General features: G+C 31.7%; 1 protein-coding gene across 13 annotated transcripts in view; it reads right to left on the bottom strand.

Annotated features, from left to right (window-relative positions):
* Positions 1–13,978, bottom strand: part of LOC143250539 (structural maintenance of chromosomes protein 1A-like) — a 110,821-nt gene that overhangs the window by 41,255 nt on the left and 55,588 nt on the right. For all 13 annotated transcript variants that reach the window (XR_013028235.1, XR_013028233.1, XR_013028234.1 and 10 more), the window contains 6 exons: positions 13,556–13,724; positions 11,052–11,110; positions 10,116–10,311; positions 5,639–5,707; positions 4,604–4,737; positions 4,261–4,382 (listed from right to left, as the gene is read on the bottom strand). Coding sequence is in view for 9 of the 13 variants with exons in the window: in XM_076501236.1 (XP_076357351.1) it covers positions 4,261–4,382; positions 4,604–4,737; positions 5,639–5,707; positions 10,116–10,311; positions 11,052–11,110; positions 13,556–13,724 (749 nt within the window). In the remaining 4 variants the exon portion in view is untranslated. The remainder of the gene's footprint in view (positions 1–4,260; positions 4,383–4,603; positions 4,738–5,638; positions 5,708–10,115; positions 10,312–11,051; positions 11,111–13,555; positions 13,725–13,978) is intronic.

The following is a 13,978-nucleotide window of genomic DNA, read 5'->3' as shown; positions in this document are numbered from 1 at the left end:
ATCAACTTTTTTAACCATGGAGGTCAAAAGGCTTTTAATTTGTTTCGAGAATGATTCTCTTGGAGGCACAGAGAGATCTGTCTGCACTCCCACTGTGGTTATGGAATGAAGTGCAGCAGCATATGTCTAAGATGAATTGGTGGACAGCAATTTTTGAGCCTCAGGACAACTAATGTTATGAGTTGTTTTCAAATGCTGCACCTCTTTTTCCTCCAACCATTTAGGGCAAGAATGAAAGTATGAAGGGTGAGAACCATTGCAATTGACACAATGTGGGTCCGTGTCACACTCATAGGCATCGTGGTCCTTGCCACCATAACAAGCACATGTCAGGGAACCACGACATGACATCTTTGAGTGACCGGACCTCTGACACTGGAAATATCGGAGAGGGTTTGAAATGTATGGCTGTACCTTGCAATTAAGATAACCCGCCTTGATGGTGGCAGGTGCATGTGCTGATGTAAATGACAAAATGAGGATATTTGTTGGCAGTGTAACTCATCTTTGCAAGTGGAGATGCGCCTCACCGCAGAAACACCTTGAGTGAAGAAACCAGCGAGAATGTCTGACATAGGGATGTTCTTCAAATCCCTCTCAACAATAACTCCTCGTGATGAATTCAAAGTAGCATGAGATATAGTTTCTAGTTCTGATATCTCAAAGCCTGTTCCTTGGCTGTGGTTTCGCCAAGAGAAGTTCACTGTGTGGACTATTCAACCAATATGTCTCCAGATTGAAGCTTCTTTACTGACTTTGAAGAGCCAGCAAGTCCTTCCAGTCCCTTCTGAATAAAAAAGGGGGACATTTGCCCTAAAGATTTTTCTAAAAGAGAATGTAGGATGAGAAAATGAGGTACAACTGGTGTTACAGATGTTGAAGATTGTTGATCAGTCTTCAAGACATGGTCGTTTACCTATGGACCGTTTTTTCACTATTTTATTTAAATTTTTAGATGGAGGATCCATAGAAAAAAAAGAAAATTTCAGTTCCCACTAACCCCACCCACCATGAAGCCCTATGAGGGGACGCACTACAGTGTCAATTAAGGACACTGCAGCAACACCAGGGTTTTGTAAGCACTATACCCAAACACTAGCATCAGACACAACATCCACAACACCCATTGAGAACTTCCAACACCGGTACTTGGTTGACACTAGCCCAAATGAACCAGTCGATTGACCCAAAAGGGGCCACCCAAAGGCTGCCCGTCTAAAGGAATTCAAGGTCAAAGTGGTGCGTTAGGGTTGGACCCTTCAACCACCAGTATCATCTCCTCCCCTTCATGGGTCGCCACGCACGGCAAACACGTGGGTGGATGTTTATATTCCAGAGGAGGTAAATTGAAAGACCAGAACCTTCCCTGGGAGGTCCCCTCAACCATGTACAGGAATCCACACCGAGCGATTCTCTTTTTAGAATGTCTCCAGATTGTAAGTCAAAAACACACATGTTTGGTCTAAATAGCTTAAATGTCATAACATTATACATTTATATATATTTATTGTTTTTATTACACTGGCCTTTAAGCAGTGCCTTACTAACATCACAGAAGTTACAATAACACTGCACATTCACTCACATTATTGTATTCAAGAATATAAAACTGATTTTAACAACATGATCTATTTTGGCTGTGTTTTATTAGACTGTTTTGTAAAAGACAGTAACATAGAACAATGAAAAAAGAAGTAGAGCAGTCAGTTTTTCTTGTTACAACCTTTTGTAGTTGGATGTTGCTTGCTGTAGTCTGCTAAACCTCAAAAAATTTTGCAAGTGGAGGATGTGAAATAAAACAATTTTTTAAGGTTTTATATATACATTTTAATAAACAAAAAAAATCATACAGTACTATATCAATACCATAGAATTCCATTAGAAGTTATCAAATTTAGTGATTGAGCTGTATTTGGGTTAATAAAAAACAAAACAAAAAACTTTCAAACAGGCTAAAGACTAAACTTATGAGCATGAATAGAATAGATAGGAGGTTTTCATTTTATATTTAAGATTTCCAACATTGGTAGTTTGAGTTTCTAATTCATACAAAACTGCAGACTTTGTATTTTGACGTCACACATAATTTTTGAACAAGTGCAATACAAAAATCAAAGTTTAGGTTTTTTTAAAAAAATATTTACTTGAAAACACGATGCATTAGCACCATCTATTCCTTTAACAACCTTAAACATTTTAATAAGATCCCCTCTAACTCTTTTTCTTTCAAGAGAAAACAATTTTAGAGATCTTAACCCATCCTCTTATGGCAACCTTTCCATTTTAGATATCATTCTGGTATCTGGACCATTTCCAACAATTTAATGCCCTTCCTAAGGCAAGTAAGCCCATGACTGAACACAATACTTAAAATGTGCACTAACCAGTGACCTATCCAAAGAAATTATAACTTCTTTAAACTTGTATTCAGTATTTCTGTAGATACAACCTAAATCCTATTTGCCCATTATGCCCAGAAAAGAAGTTAGGAAATTAACAAACACTTAATTTGTTCATTGAAAGTATGCTGAAATCAATTTAAAATCAAAATTTTACTTTTGATTTTTTTCATGAATATGATTAAATAAATTAAATTTTTATTACATAAATGTTGACACTAAATATTAAAAATGTGTTAAAAGATGATGTTACGGTTAGTTTACATATTTTAGAATCAATGAAGAATGTTCTCTCAGGGTAGGATGCACCCATTTAGGCACTAGAGTTAAAAGGATAGTTGTTTATACTTTTACAGTGTCTTAAATAACAGAAAATTAGCATAAATGCAAAAAACATTATTTAACACACCATGATTATAGCACAAATAAACTACAGGATATTGATTTATGTTTCTAAATTTCTTTTAGTACTTTAATAATATATTAAGAAGTAAGTGCATTTCTGTAAATCTTATTGCTATGGGTAGGTTAAAGTGCATATGTCACAAACCTTTATGAGGTTAAATTCAAAAGTTAGTTAAATAATTTATAAACAAAATATTTTATTTAAATAATTATATTTTAATATTAAATAAGTTTTAAGTTCTTAAGTTTATACAAAAATTTGTTTAAAAATCTTCAATCTACCCTAGTATGAAAATTGTGACATTTTTTCCTTTAAATATTCTTTCTTCTCTAATTTAGTTGCCACTATTCTCTAAAGTATGGAGCTCAACATTAATTACCCATTATAAAATAGATATTACTTGGTAATTTCTGATTCTTATAACCTTCAATCTTTCTTGTCTATAGAGATGTAAACCAGAAGATCAAATGTACTTGCCATACCCACTTGTCAGATCCTCTTTTTTTCACAAATTGCCAATAGTTTTCTCTGATGCTTTAAGTGACATAATTTATAACCAGTAGAAAGATAAAGTTACCTATTAAATGATGTATTATATTATATTTCTTAGTACAGAGTACTGTCTATTTCATCTTCAATTTCAAAGTTTCTCTTGCAGTTTTTGGATTGAGAAGCTTTTGGAATTACTTTAAAGCTCGTTTGTGCTGGAAAAACAGTTAAATTACAGCAGTTATAGGATATTGTTTGTTTTGTGTGTTATCATTCTGTGTTTTTAGGAACATTATTTAAGTAAATAAAAATTATTTAATGCACAAGTACCTTCAGAGTATCAAAGAGTAGACTTTGATTGACAACAAACAAACAAAATGTAAACTGTTATGAGCCTTAAGCTGTTTAGGATAAAAAAAATGTAGTTTCCTGTTATGATTTGCAGTCATTCTAGAAGGGAAAAAAAGAGTAATTCAGAATCATTTGAATTTTGGTTATGGTGGTTAAAAGGTTAGTCAAATCAACTGAGTCTATACAGAATTAAGGTAGAGAAAATAACACATAAAATAGAAATTTTAGCTGAGAAAAGACATTTGATATTTATTTAGGAAGTTATGGATGCTACATAAATAAAATGTGAAATTTTTCAGATGAAAAAAAGTACTTTTAAACTTAACCTGAAAATCACTTTGCACTCAGGGCAGTAAACACGTTGATTTCATATACAAATCTTTATTAAAAATATTTAATAAAAAACATTATTTTTTTTCTTTAAAACACTTATAATGTTTACTAAAGGTTTGACAAATTTCATGATGATACATATACCACATCAAAATTTATAGTATGAAAACTGATGGTTACTTTGGGGTAACAAGATCAGTGTAGTCCACCAACTCTGTAGGAAAGAGTTAATATTTTTGCAGAATTCAAAGTTTCAATATCTCAGAAAGTAGGAGTCATTACCATTCGTGTCTTTAGAGCGTTCATACTCCAATCGATTGATAATTCTATTTTTTTGGTTCTCATATTCTAGTCTTCTCTTGTCCCTTTCTTGAGTTGCACGCAACTCTCTTTCTTCGTACTGTCTGCATGAGAATGACGTTTTTAAAACTACATACCTTTCCACATACAAAATTTTACTGAATTATATATCCACTGCTAATATACACAAACACAAAAACAAATATGCTAAGACTTTTGTCTAGAAATGAATCTCAGCAAAATACAGTGATTGACAGCAAACAATTGTAATATATTTATTATTATTTACATTTTTACTTCAGTACTAGACTTACACTCATTTTACCTTATATTTTCTACTCCAATAGTGTGACAGAAGTCAGCAAAGACTCGGTCTTCTACTGTATTCATGGCTTCCTTCACTTCAGCAATTTGAACTTCTCTTTCTTTCATTCTCCACTCCACAGACTGAATCTTGGGCTGCTCAACAATTAATCAGTCAATTAAAACAAGTTTTCTATTGTAATTTGTAGTTCAGAATGTTATTAGAAATGTGAAGGAATACATTTTTAAAATAAAAAGTTTTTATATATTTTTAAGTTACAATAATTTGGTGTTCACATCTAAATGCATTCTACTTTTGTCCTATGAAATATAATTTTAAACAGACACATACTCTAACAATGTTAATTATGGTGTCAACATCTTTTCTAAGATGACAAAATATGATTATAATTAATTATACTTGTCTTACGCATTTAAGCATAAGTTTTTAAGAAAAAAGGGTATAATAGTATTTCATCCACACTATGTTTGTTATATCCATTCTAAAGACATGTTTCACTTAAAATAAAGCTTATCATGCCAGTTGGGATACAGATTGAATCTTGAACTATTCAAAAATTAATCAACCAATTAACATATATTTTAATGTGGTTCAAAACAGAAAACTATTAGATATGAGGCCTGGTGAGCTCTGTATTGAGTAAAATGTGTAATCAACAATGGCCATGGCAGATGTAGTGTGGTTGAATGAATTCCAAAAAAAGACACAAAACCTGAGAGTTTTGAATTGTTGAGTATTCTAAAGTGTTTGAGTTTTGTGAAATTCATTGAACCTTTTATAGGCTATCCTGTGTGCTACTCAATCTTTCAAAATATTGTGGTTGAAATACTATTACACACTTTTTCATTTTTGAAAAACCCTAAAGGACTAAATAAAAAATGTAGTGTTACAAAAAATAGGCCTAATATTAATATTTTATTTTAATTAAATGCAAAATTACATTTATTTGTATATTCAAATCATTTTTTATTTCTGTCTAAGAGTAGTATTTTAAGTCAAAAACCTTAAAATTAGTAATTCAAAGAAAAAACTTACATCAAACTTTTCCATCTCCTTCTCAAGTATAGAAATTTCTTTTTGTAGGTTTGCTATAACACGTTTTTCCTGCATATAAAGAAAACTCCAACCTGAATTTAGACACTGATCAGAGTTTTAGCTCAGATATTTATGAAGTTAAGCACATCATTTAGAAACATTATGTGTAGGTAATGCCCGAGAGGTACAGATTTAGAAATATGTGTAATTTATGTAAAGCTTAAAGGCTATGTTTCTTCAAGAGAAAGAGCTGGTGTCTTGCCACTATCTATAGGGAGCAGTGGAACAAAGTTCCTTTCTAACAGAAGGCTTAACAACATGTATTAACATGCATATAAAGTATTAACTTACACAGCAATAATGTATGTTATAATATGGTGTTCATGCATAATATACTGAATGAAGTCAATGTCACTCTCCTTTGCTTTATATGTCTTTCAAAGTTAATCTAGCATGTGCAAATAATATCTACTGACAGTCTGTTTGAACAACCAAAAGGAAAGAGGTGTTTGTAAATGGTATAGTATGAATTCTTATATGTAACTGCCTATAGTTGGAACTTTAGCATGTTCATTTGTACACATTCCTGGATGTTTTGTTTGATAAAGCCAAACCTTACTGGTATCAAACATGGTAGTTTATTGTAGCATAGTGATGTTCACATCTTGGATATGTCTCTTGATAAAACTAAAACTTACTATAAAAAGATAAAATTTCATATTTTGAAAACCTTTATAACTACAGAATAGGAGTACATTGAGTCAGAAGGTCTTGCAATGTAACTAAGACATTTAGTTACAGAAATGGTATTTTCTGAAAACCTTGGAGTTGATCTATTGGTCACCTATGACCAAAACAGAGACAGGAATGTGGCATGGTTGTAGCTAGCTATAAGGTCAGCGAGATTTGGACCTTGGTTAGAGTTTTAAATTAAATTTAATGTGGTATTTGATTTTACACTTATATAAAATACATATATACTACATAAGGCTGATCCTATGCACTTGTTGATGTTTGGAAGTCGGATAATTTTTCACTCTAGCTACGGTCATGGGAGTGTGATAGGGTTTGTTTTGCTGCCCTAACCAAAACTGAGTTTAAGCATGCATTTCTCTGAGACCCTAAATTGTGTACTTCACCTTTTCCATCTTTCAAAGTAACATTTTTTCTATGACCAGTCCAATTAAAACTTTTTCTCAACTGATTGAGCAATTTACTTGGAATATATTCTGTGATGTCAACAACAGCCATTTTAGTTATTTTTTTCCAGACATTTTTGTTATTAGAATATACACACGATGAGCAATTTCATAATAATAAATAATCAGATACTACTGTATAACTCAATTAAATTTATATACATTTTTGATTGTATCTAGTTTTGATTCTTTATGTCTATAGATAATTATGTAGTTTTTAAAAAAGCAGAATTTGGTATTTTAATCTTTCAGGGGGAAGTGCTTATGGACATTGAAAAATTTCATTTTAATCAATTATTTTATGTGGCTTAGAATGTTTTTAAGATTTCTGATTTTATGTAAGAACAAAATAAGGAAATCTAAAGATCTATGGAAAAGTTGCATATCTGTGTAACCTTTCCAGAATAGATAATCTGCAACTGCAAGTCATCGCAATTCAACTGAAGGCAATTAGACTAGAGTTTTTAACCTGCACAGTCACAACCCACAAGAATAGCTTGGGGCAGGGTTTATTGGGTATGCAAATTATTACGATAAACCATGAACAATTCTCTCTTATCCATAGCCATAAATGTCAGTAAGCTTCTCATAATCCTAGTTTGTGAAACTCAGCAAGAGCTGTAATATGTACATTGAAATCAATGGACATAATAATAATAATTAACATAATTATATGAGTCTGATTTAAAATACATTAAACACCACATTTGTTTACAGACATATTTTTAAAAAAAACTTTAAACAGTTAGTCCATATTGTAAACATGAAACACTTTATGAGCTGTTAAATACTGTTTTATAGATAGTTTAACTATCAGATGCCAATATGCTTCAGTTTGATGTACCTGTTATATGATCTGTATTATTATGATTGGGTCAGTTGGTTGATTTAGTGTTTTATGGCACAAAGCAGCTAGACTATCTGTGCCAAACATTTGGTAAAAAGTTAAAAGTAAATTTAGTAAAATTCATAAAAGGAAATTATGGTAAAACAAAACAAAGTTTTAAAAAAAACACAAATAGCATTAAAACCAATGTTTACATCTAGTCTACAATACTAAGAGAAAAACTACAGTAATTCAAGATGTAAAGGACTTTCTGTAGCATAACTGTAATAATCATAACTCGCCAGGAAGACTAACAGGTAAGTACAAAATCCACCGTCAGTCACCTGAAGTTGGCCTTTCCAGTCCTGGTTCTGAGTTATTTGACATTATGGCCATTTTCAAAAAGGAAAGTAATAAAAAGGTTTTAAAAGACGTGTAGTAAAATTATAATAATAACTCACCAGAATGACTAACGGGTAGCTCAAACAGCAGCGTTAGTCACTTGAAGTTGGCCTTTCCAGTCTTGGTTTCGAGTTATTTAATGTTTTAATTTCAAATCAAACTAGATGAACTGTGATTTTTAAAAGGGATTATAATTGGGAAAAACTACTAAATGAAACAGTTTAAAACTTGATAAGAATTGTCTTCCCAGAAATGTAGTTTCAGCAAATATGTTATTGTTACATATTTATATGAATTTGAAACTTTGAAAATTAAAAAAAATATTCATTGTTATAACCTTTTTCTTAAAAAAGGATTTAATAACATTTACATTTGTTGAAGATTTCAATTACTGATTTTTTATATATTCCCACATTTTTGTGAAATTGTAATATGTTTTATACAGGTTTTATTTTACAAAACTGTAAATTTTAATTGTGTGAATTAAAAAAGCTACACACAGTAACTGCATTTATGATCACTGTGCCTACAATAAAATAGGTGTTTTTTACCATACAAATATTACAATTAAGCCAATTACTTTAAAATCACGAACTTGAAATTTCATTCAATACACGTAATAAGTGTTAATCTATTTTAAATCAACTTATGTGATTTGATTTGTTTTGAATTCTGTGCAAAGCTACACAAGGACTATCTGTTGCTAGCTATCTCTAATTTAGCAGTGTTAGACTAGAGGGAAGGCAACTAGTCATCACCACCCACTGCCAACTCTTGGGCTACTCTGTTACCAATGGATAGTGGGATTGACCGTAACATTATAATGCGCCCAATGGCTGAAAGGGTTTGGTGCGACGGGGATTCAATCAACTTATACGTATATGCTATTTTACATTTCTCTTTTTTCAAGACTTTTTGTCTAGTCAAGCAGTTACTTAGACTGATAAGGCCTCTTGTACACACAGTTTAGCAAATAGCAGCTTAGTTGGTGAAACGAAGCTTGACAAGGTCATGTGCAATGAAGTAAAAATGACAAAGCAATCTTTCCAGAAGCTTAATAAAAATCAGGAATGTAACTGTAGAAGAAGTTGTTCACAAGTTTCTTTTTCTAGTGTTTTATCACTTTGTTTCAAAACCTAAGCAAACTGTTAATGCAACAGCAGCCATAATTTTTTACACAGTTAAAAAAAACAGAAAATTTTATTACATATTTAAATTACTAGCCTATTGATAGCACGTCTTTAAGAAACAGGCAATAACACACAGCATTATAACCATGGTTTAATTCAATACTGTAATTTTGGTCTAGAGGTGGATTTAACCATCAGGGTGTGATAGTGTGAAACCAAATACATAATACTGACAGTAAGCTTTTTGAATGACTTTGACCAGAAATCTACAAATAAATGAATTTTCACCCTCTATGTTGAGACCTTCAATAAAGGTATAAAAACTTGAATACTGCCCACTTCTCCATACTAAAGAAATTCAGTCCACAAAAGAATTGAAAATTAACAAATAACAGTAATTTGACAAACAATGGTTTATAAGTATAATGAATTGGCTTTATTTTGAGAAATACACGTTTTACAAAAATAATGGTCTGAAGACAGACAGACAAATGTTTTGGTAAAACATGTAGTACATTTCTCAAAGTAAAACCATTTCATTATACTTATAAATTGTTATTAAGTTACTATTATATTAGCATAATGTTCTTCCATACATAAGTACTAGTAATACATGGTGTTTTTATTGTACACATAAGACTTCATGAGCTTTCATGTTGTTTTAGGCTATGTATTTTCACTTTTCAACATAATATATAAAGCCAGCAAAGAAAGCATTTTATATTTTCAAAAGAAATATTTCATGATTGAATGAAATTGTTATTTTTTGATTCATTTACAAAGGAATATGTCTTGATATAAAATAAAAACAACAAAATACTTTCACTACTGTAGAAGGAAAAATTGGATCTAAACTTAAATACTAATTGTAAACTAGTAATGCATTAAACCTCTTCACCATAAACAGAAGAAACCATTACTGTGTTTTCTTTGTCTGTGATTGAGTACTTGAGACGAGTCTCAAGCCCCCGAATCTGTGACTGAATGGTGTTCAAGTCTGACTCCTTCCTAGTTTTCTTCACCATCTCTTTCAACTCTTCTGTTAGTTTTTCTTTTCGATATTTGAGGTTGTGCAGAGCTTTTTCATCCCATCGCCGAGCTCTTTTGGCAAGGTCACTAAAAATAAATTATGCTAAAGAATACTAAGCAATTGTGTTTATAAAATGCTCAAAAGATGTGTATTAGTAATCTTGATGTAATTAAAAAAAATAAGAAATCTTTAGCTTTTACACTTGGGACCTTTTTATTAAAAATTAAATAAAAATTCAGAACATTACTATGGTACTTCTGGTACAAAGTGCAAAAGCTTGTTTTTATGTGAAACTTTTAGTACATGGTTTGAATATTGGCTTTCTGTGAAACCTCTGAAAGATAACTGATATGCTCATCATGATAAGTCTGAAATTAATTTTGAGTGTAATAAATGCAATATAAAATAATAATAATACAGAACCATAAGTTTTATTTTTTAATAAATACAGACAAAAAATATATTTTAAATATTTTTAAACTAGAAAGTGTCTTATAGTAGCAACAAAATTGGCAGCTGGAACTATTTATTATTCACATTACTATGTGCAGAAAGATTTAAAATATTTTAATTGTTGTAAAACTATAAAACCTCTTGTCATATCAACAACTAGCTACATGGACCATGATTTCAATGACTATATGGAGAAAGATGTAAATTGTTTTATATATCACTAACTTTTATGCTACAGAAACAAGTTGGTCGCAGAAACCATTATTTGCATAACTACGTGGTAAAAGATTTACAAAGAAAAATTACCTTTTAAAAAAATGTGGCATTTTATATAAGAAAATACCAAAACCCATGTTATAATATTCAGACTTACGTGCTGCCTCCTGAGATAAATCCATTCTTCTGATAGTAAGTACCATCTAATGCTACAGCCTGAAACCAGACATGACTAATTACTTTATAGATATGAATACATAAAAAGACAAGCACATGAAGACAAAACAATAAAAGAAACTGATTATTTTGGTAAACCAAGTAACAAAGGAAACTAATTTTTGTGGCAGGTGTAACAATAAAATGAAATTAATTATTTTGGCAGACTAAACAATAAAAAAACAAACTTTTTTGAAGACCAAATAATAAAAAAAATTAACTCTTTTGTTTCATAAACAATAAAAAAACATAATGTAAAATGAATAATAAACTAAATTACTACAATTCACTTTTCATGTTTAAATAAGTTAATATTTTCCCAGCAATACCTATTTTCACAATTACAGTTCCTGCTCAACTTCCAAGATTTATTTCTTTGCACATATAAGAACTATTCTGATTTTTTTTTTCTTGCTTGCTCCAGTCTTTTATACCCACTTAGTTGCCCTTGGGAATACATTTATATTGTAACCCTCTTCACCTATGTCAGTTTGTCCTCTATCCTGGAAATGTATACATGCACCTCATTCAGATGATATTTGCATATTTTCGAGTATCTAAACCAGCTCTCAGTAGGGAGGAAGGGTGGGAGAGTTTGAAAGGATTTAAATATTATTGGAAATACATTTTTTGATTTAAGAAAATGTTAACTTCCAAAACATACTTACCTCCTATCCCACTTACAGCTAGAATCCCAGACTGAAAAGGTAGAGATGCTGGTGAGAGCATTATTCATATATAAAGCATCTGTATAAATCATAGGTGTGTTTATAGAAGGTTGGCACCATAGTGGGGGAGCCTCACTATCTCCAGAAAAGGTATGCTCTTCATCTATAGTTTAATTCCTGTATTGTGGGTGGAATTTTACCTGATTTATCATTCCTATAAGGCCAGGCTTAAACCAGATAGCCAACATTCCATTACTCAGGGTTAGAGTTAAAGGGCAATGGTCCCTAAATTCCATGTTGGTGGCTAGGGCAATTGGACAGCAAACTATATTTACATATCATTATGAACAGATCCCAACCTGTAGTCACAGAGTGATGCATTCCGACCAAATGGAATCATGATAAGAAAGTAAGCATCACTGAAGTGGACAAACCTTCTCTTCAACCTGAAGAAGTTTGAAAGGCACCACCCCAGGCTTCGAACAACAGGATTGCATATGTGTTTCTCAACTGAAGGAAACACAACTTAACTAATCCATAATTATGAACACTTATCATCACTTCCCAACCACCTGGGCAGAGTAAATTCCACTTATCCTCAGAATTATTGGGCAGACATAGAACAACAATGCTCAATCTAGAACCCAGAATGACACTACTCTGTGTTTGGAATTACAAGGAGACAAAGGACCCTCTTACATGAACAATATACTGAATCAATATTCATCAAATAGAAGGAATACACTCAACCCAACTAGATTGTTGAGAATCAAATCCTAACAAGTATTACAAGTAGGACTGTGCCATCCATACTGATATCTGGGAAAAATAATTCAAAGACTTAGGTAGGAGAGCTCCCAACTTCACCCTCTTTTCCAATAGTGGAGGAATTCACTTTTATATTCGAGAGGAAAAGCCTCTGTCCACCAGCCCAGTGACTAGAAACCAGGTGTAGTAATGACTGCTTAGCTCTACTAGTAGAATATGGGGAAGGGTAGTACATGTTAGGGAACCCTGAGGAACAGTGCTTAGGTGAGCCATGTTCCCTAAATTTTTGAAAGCAAACCAATACCAATTTATTCAATCCAATGATTGGCAGGATCCCCTTATGCCTTGCTCCTAATAGTCCATGAGTGAGGGTCTACCATAGTATGGTAATACAGCCTCTACATGGTCTTATGCAACACCACATTTCTTCAGAGTCCATTACAACCTGAGTAATGTAATTGAATTACAAATTGATAGTGTGTGAAAACAAAGCAAGGAACTCTTACCCCCTAACTGTTGTGTGAATATAAGAGATGGGATAAGAAGACCTCATTCGCTGTCATGCCACAAATAGTAATCCAGAAATTCATATTGTAAATCAGCTTGCCAAAGTTGGAATTAAAAAAACATTTTTTTTATTATCATTATAAAAATAACTAGATAACATGGATTATATAAGTATTTATAAAGGATCATAATACTAGGAAACTCATTTAGTGATGATCTGTCAAGAAAAAGTGATAACTGAATGAAGCTTACAAGGTTACAAGATAAATATCACTAAGGGGAATTTAGTTGGGTTTAAAAATTGTAGCAAGTAAAAAAAGATCAGACCAATGCTTAGATGGCTAAAGGGGGAAAACCCGGCAGTTGAGTAATAGCTATAAGTGTGAGAGATGTAAGTATGTTTCGGAAATTTTACTTTTTTCATTCATTTTCAGATATTAAGAATATGTTCTTCATTACCAAATAATAAAATAACCTAACAGTTTTGATAAAGACAACATACATCATATCGTTTTCCATCACCCAATTCATATGCAACTTTTGAAGCATCGTCTGCAGTCTCAGAAACGAGAGCATTATTGGTAGCATACAACACTGCTCGCTTTATAGCCGGAGGATCATACTGAAGAACATCATAGAGAAGCTTAACATTCCGAGGAGACTGGATGTTTCTGTCGTAAATAAATTTGTCTTTTCAATACCAATTACAAGAAAGTCACAGTAATAATTTTAACACAAACCAACCTATAATAAAAAACATAAAAACTCAGAGCAATGGAATTGAAAAATACTCACTTTAAATCCTATTTATATTTTGTTTCCTAATTTAATTACTCCAAAATTAAATAATATCAAAGAAATACATACATACCAAGACAATTAACACAAAGAAAAGCTAAGAATAATTTTCACAACTTTTCATTTT

The sequence above is a fragment of the Tachypleus tridentatus genome, chromosome 5, assembly GCF_004210375.1.
Source record: "Tachypleus tridentatus isolate NWPU-2018 chromosome 5, ASM421037v1, whole genome shotgun sequence".
Taxonomy (NCBI): Eukaryota; Metazoa; Arthropoda; class Merostomata; order Xiphosura; family Limulidae; genus Tachypleus; species Tachypleus tridentatus.
Note: the sequence above shows the minus strand (reverse complement) of the source record. Positions and strands in the feature narration are given on the sequence as shown.